This window comes from Herpailurus yagouaroundi, unplaced genomic scaffold (assembly GCF_014898765.1).
Source record: "Herpailurus yagouaroundi ecotype Mexico unplaced genomic scaffold, PumYag 139, whole genome shotgun sequence".
Taxonomy (NCBI): Eukaryota; Metazoa; Chordata; class Mammalia; order Carnivora; family Felidae; genus Herpailurus; species Herpailurus yagouaroundi.
In genome coordinates, this window is record NW_024412394.1 from 68,331,814 (window position 1) to 68,337,813 (window position 6,000).

The window sequence follows — 6,000 nt, forward strand, 5'->3', positions numbered from 1 at the left end:
AACATTACATTAACCAAGTATACTGCTGGACCATCTTTCTCTCCCCATTATCCAACTCCAGCCTTTAGTAACTCATCTTTCTTGACTAGGAATGACTAAAAAGGCCCTTTGGTTTCTGCGTATCTAGTTTTTCTGCGCCGTGTGGTCATTGAGCTTAGCAGCATTAACATTGCCGGTCACTTCTTAGCAAAAACGATGATCAATTTTGACGTCTGGCTAAGAGGTTGCAACTTCAAATGCGTTCAGAGATCAGACAGGTAATGCAAATGGAGAGAGTGCTGTGCTGGGTTCCACTGGACACTGTAGGCCCCATCGAATGATATTAATGTTCAAATACTTAAAAAACTGTATGGTTCTGGGGCGCCTGGGTGGCGCAGTCGGTTAAGCATCCGACTTCAGCCAGGTCACGATCTCGCGGTCCGCGAGTTCGAGCCCCGCGTCGGGCTCTGGGCTGATGGCTCAGAGCCTGGAGCCTGTTTCCGATTCTGTGTCTCCCTCTCTCTCTGCCCCTCCCCCGTTCATGCTCTGTCTCTCTCTGTCCCAAAAATAAATAAACGTTGAAAAAAAAAATTTAAAAAAAAAAAAAAACTGTATGGTTCAAATAAAATTCTTCACGGGCGAGATCTACCGCCTGAGCCATTCACCAACAACCCAGCTTGCTTTTAGTTTAAATTACCCATGGTCCTAGACCGTGAGGCTCATACAACTAAATTTTGTCTCAATCATTTGACAGGATAAAAATGCTCTTGTACAACAAATCCTCCCACCCTCTCTTAGCAGAAAACTCCACAGGCCATTAAGGGGACCCGCGTGAGGTCTCTGGAGAACGCAAGGGCTGCTTTTAAAAGAAGCTTATCAATGCTGGTAGATTCCTGCTTTTGTGTGTGTCTCGTGGTAAATGAAGCAGGCTCCTGTTACTTTCTATGAAGCACAGAATAAAGAGCCAAACTCCTTAGAGGCAGAAGTACTCCAAAGGTGTCATAGCATAGATGGAAAACCTCAAATGCCCATCACCCTTGACAGTCTCCAGTTTGACTACACAACTCTTCACAGACTAAAAGGGAACTCTCACTCGAGAAAACTGACAGGATTTTCTTGTCCTCGGAAAATGGACTGGACACATTGCACCTAACATCTCCACCACCACTTGTTGACAAACAGTGGAGCCTCCACTACCAGCTCCTTTGCCCACAGAATGTTCTCTGAGGAACTGTGGGGGTTTAGAAGGCGTGCGGAGGTCTATTCTCCATCTGAGGCACATCCAAGTTTTAATCAAAACCTGCTTTTCTCTGTGAAACCAAGCAACTGCTATTTCACACCCACATATTGCTGGAGCTCATTCAATTACCCTCAATGACTTTGTTTAAAATGAAAATGCTTTGCCTCCTGAGGACAGTGTGAGAGGACTGATTAATGTTGTTCCCTGAAGGACAGGAGTTGTAGGTGCACAGCAAAAATCTAAGCAGCTGGAAACTACCGCTGGGCCATATTTTACAAGCCATTCAAACCTACCTTCAAGGGTTCTGCAAAGAGTAAGGACTTTGAAGGCAGGTGGATATATCAAAGTCTCTACTATGCATCTTCCTCTTCCCTCCTGATGAAAATCACAGAATTAGAAAACTAAGATGATGAGAAGTGAGGAAGAACGACTGAATTTTTCCATATGGTTATTCAGAAAAGGAAACAGCTTTTTTTTTCTTTTCTGACACATTGTTCCAAAGGATCTGTAACTATCAAACCAATCCAGCACATTGCTGGTTCCCTGGCTCTGTGACTCAGAAGCCACTTTTCTCTCCAACATATTAAATGTCAAGTAAAATATCTCTGATAAGACAGAAAAAATGTCTTCAGGAAGCTTGGCTCCTATGTGAGTGCTTCTCCTGTGCAAATGAGCCACGTACTGTGGTGCTGCCTTTTAGGTGGATTGCTAACCTGTAAGAGAAACATCTACCCAAGACTGTGGAAAGCAGCATAAATCATGGAGGCCGTATCTTAGTCCTCACCCATGTGAGGTTTCGCCCATGTGATCACAGTGTATGTCAAGGATAGAAAAACCAGAAAGAAACACAGCAATGGGGGGAAGGAAAAGAATTACAGCGACGTTTTTATTCATATGTAGTACGCAGATTCTAGTGCCTAAGATCTCTGATGGAAAGCTTCTGTCTGTACCAAAATGCATGGGTTCTAGGGTTGTCCTAATGAAAAAAGACAGTTTGTATCCACCATGTATCATTTGCCCCGATTTCACAGTGCTCTAAGGCTACGACCTCTAATGTGAAAGCAGATGTAATATTTAGAGTTAGTTTCTTGCATGACTCTGAAAGAAGGGGAGGAGGAAAGAGGGAAAGAATTATATGAGGACTGCACTTTGCTTTTCTTTTTTATAACAGATTATTTTCTTTAAGAGAAGCACGAGCTATGATTAAAGTGGCAATATAATTGCTGAATTTGTGTGCCTCTAACACCTGCAAAGGAAGCACGTTGACAAGAAACCCTCCACAACCCAATTATTCCATGCAGGTTTCATCCACCCAAAAAACCATCCTCAAAATAGAATGGAACTTTTTCTCCTTCACCGATCTGGTAGGTGCCTTCCACAAAGTAACCAAGAACCTAAATAGCATTGTTTACCATTATTCTCAACAAGCAAAATTTAAATAAGATCCAAGGTTTTTAACGCATAATTTCCAAACTTTAGTTGTCAATTACTTAATGGTGCATTCAGCTTATATTGCACATCTGGACAGGAGGCTACAAAGGAGTAAGATCGATAAGGGATGGCAAACTCTGTTCCCAAAAGTGGGAGAACAGATTGGATAACTGGTCTTTCCGGTTTTGAGGAACATTTTAATTCAACTGAAAAAAAAAAAGGGAAAATGAAACACATTCAAGATTCCCACTAGCTAGGAATGCGAGGAAGTTAGAATGTATATCTTGAAGAAGAGTAAATAAATAGAGAGCTGGGGAAAAGAAGAAACCCAGGGAAGAGTCTTCCTTAGGAGGCTAAAAAATTAAGCAGTACTTTAAAAACAGCAATAAGCTCAGTCCTTTCTTATATATTTTTAACCAAAGTCATTTAGAGTTACACATCATAGGTTGAAATAGTAAGATTCTCATATTTTTTTTACATATCGGTGTCTCAGGAGTAAGCATCTACAAGGGGTCATTTTGGGAAATACAATCCTTTCCATCAAGCACAACTGTGGGGACAAAACGGTCAATCTGAAATGGATTACCATGCGACATGTACAAAGCAAATGACAAACCAGGATGCATTTGTCATCATCCCCAGTTGGGGAAAGATTGGCATGGAAGTAGGATTGATATGGGAAGCTTTCCAGGTGATGACCCTTGACCTGAGCGGTCAAGAATGGAAAGGGCATGAGTCACAGGAAGGGAGGATGGAAGGCTTGCAAGGAAGAGAATCAGCATCAGCCAAAGGAATGGAAACAGGTTACAACAAATTACACTTGGGGAACGGCTGAGGCTAAAGACCCAGGACAGATATGTGAATATTAAAGCTACCATTAATTGAGTGTTTATCCCATGCGAGACTCTATGCACATATTTCCTTGTTGTTTTTTTTTTCTAATTTAATTTTAATAAAACTGAGCTCCAGGGCTCAGACCCAGATCGCTCGTTTGTGTTAGCCACCCCCCACTCCCTAGCTGATTTCCTACAGTCTCATGGCTTTAGTCCCACCTGTACACTGATGACTCCCATCTCTCTCTTCAGCCTGGATGCTTCCTCCAACTCTAGACTAATACGTCCAACTGCCTGTTTGACATTTCCACCTGGATGTCTAAAGGTTACCTCAGACTCAACATGTTTAAATCCAACCTCCTGATTTCTGTCCACTCCCCCCCCCCAAACCCAAAGCTAAACAACAAAAACTTCTCCTCCCTCCCTCGTCTTCAAAACACATCCAGGATCAGACCACTCTGCACACCTCCATTTCTACCAGCCTGTATAAGCCACCACTGTCCCCTGCATCACTGCTGCAGACTCCTGAAAAGGATGGATGTGAACTTCCCCTCCAGCGACCCTCGGAGTCTGTGCATTCCAACCCTGTCCATGTGCAGGACAGGCCCCAGTTACAGACACTGTTGTCTCAAGTGGTGACCAAGATTTAAGAGCGATTCTTGGACAGGTGACAACAGAAACAACACAGGCTGAGGGCGGATGTTGGGGGAAAACTGCAGGGCAGGCCTGATGGGGACATCTGAGGACATGGAGAGAAACAAAAGAACCTGAACCTTTAAGGAAAATCAAGTCCTAGGTCAAATGTCCCCTCACGGTTAGCCTTTTTTGACTCCTCAGCTGGAGTTCAAGACCTTATTTACAACTTTAGTCACATTACTAGAGGCCCAAGCCCAGTGCCGCCCTCACCAGACTTTGAACTCATTTGGGGCCCCGGCACCTGATACAGCATCTGGGACCTGGAAAGCCTTTGGCAGACATGTGCTGGAGACATAACATGGTGTCATGGAAAGTGCATTAGGAGCAGGAAGAAGGGAGTGGAAGAGCAAATTAAGACTTCACTTGGTGGGGGGGGGGGGCGGCGGGGGGAGGGGGTCACCTGGGTGGCTCAGTGGGTTGAGCATCTGACTCTTGGTTTCGGCCCAGGTCATGATCTCATGGTTCATGGGATGGAGCCCCATGTCAGGCTCTGCACTGACAGTGCAAATCCTGCTTGGGATTCATTCTTTCTTTCTTTCTTTCTTTCTTTCTTTCTTTCTTTCTTTCTTTCTTTCTTTCCCTCTCTCTCTCTCCCTCTCTCAAAACAAATAAATAAACTTAAAAAAAAAAAAAAGATTTGGGAAGTGAGGTTTCAGAGATAGGAAAAAGTATTTGAGTTTATCCAGGAAGGTAACACTGATGGCCAGGCAAGTACAGCAGGGATATGGCACCGCAGAGGCAAGCCTTGGAGCAAAGGAAGGCAGGGGTGTGATCCTGAAAAGTAGGTTAGCCTGGGAAGCTACAGGAAGCAGCAGAGTCAAAGGAAGAATTTTCCCTCTCCCCAAGAGGTGGGGGGTGGGGGACAGGGGATGTTTTAAAGAAAAGAGGGGGACCAGGCCACAGATAGAAGTTGCCCTAGAGGCTGTGGTTGGCTTGATGGGTGTGAGGCCCAGGCAAGCTCATACCTGCAGTTCTTAATCTTTTCATCCTCAAGGACCTAGTAAATTACTGAGCTCCAAAAGGAGGGAAGAAGGCCAGAGGCTTCACAACCAGAGGTTAAACTTGAACCACTCACTGAGGTGTGAGCCAAGAAGTTAATGCGGTAGGAAGAGCAACACTGTCGAGTGCTGTAAGACAAACCCAGGTTATTACTTCAGTCCTCGAGGTTCCAATTAACTTCCCATCAAGAGGCGCCGGGGCTCGGCTTCTCGCCCCGTGCCAGCCACCATGCCAATGTCTCCGGCGGCACTCAAGGGAAATTCGGCTGGAGAGTGGATCTCCATCGCCTCGATGAAGGCAGAGAGGAAAAGCCACTCACGGTGGATACCCACCTCGCTTTGCCAGGCCTCAAGGAGAAAACCGGGGGAAGCACAGAACCCCAACATCTTTCTTTTCCTTTCCCTGCCCATCACTCGTAGCCCCTCCTCACTAGAATGTAAGCTCCTTGAGAGCAGGACTTGGTCCCTCACTGCTGGATGCGAGCCTGCAGGGAGCCTGGCACGCAGTGGACGCTCGGTGGACTACTGAATGGACTCGGCTCAGTCCCTCTTCCTATCTGGGCGCTGGAGGGTGCCACCACTGGAGCCTCCAGGGAGGGCTGAGCTGGGAGAATCAGAAGACTTCTCTGAAGGTCCCGGTGGGGCTGCCTGCGGGCCCGAGCGGAGGGCTCTGAGCGCGGTCGGGGAGGGGAGTCGGGTCTAAGGCCCACGACTGCACCGTTTGCAACTGACCTTCCGGCGGGGACGCCCGCGCGGGGCGCAGCAGCCCGGCTCCGGCGTCCCGCTGCCGCCGCCCTCCGGAGGCGCTCGGCGCCCGCTGCGC

The 6,000-nt window shown here is 46.6% G+C and overlaps 1 protein-coding gene across 1 annotated transcript in view; it reads right to left on the reverse strand.

The window, feature by feature from the left end:
• METTL24 (methyltransferase like 24) overlaps positions 1-6,000 on the reverse strand; it is a 105,469-nt gene that overhangs the window by 98,751 nt on the left and 718 nt on the right. The window contains exon 2 of the mRNA XM_040474618.1: positions 5,910-5,994. Coding sequence (XP_040330552.1) covers positions 5,910-5,994 — 85 coding nt within the window. The remainder of the gene's footprint in view (positions 1-5,909; positions 5,995-6,000) is intronic.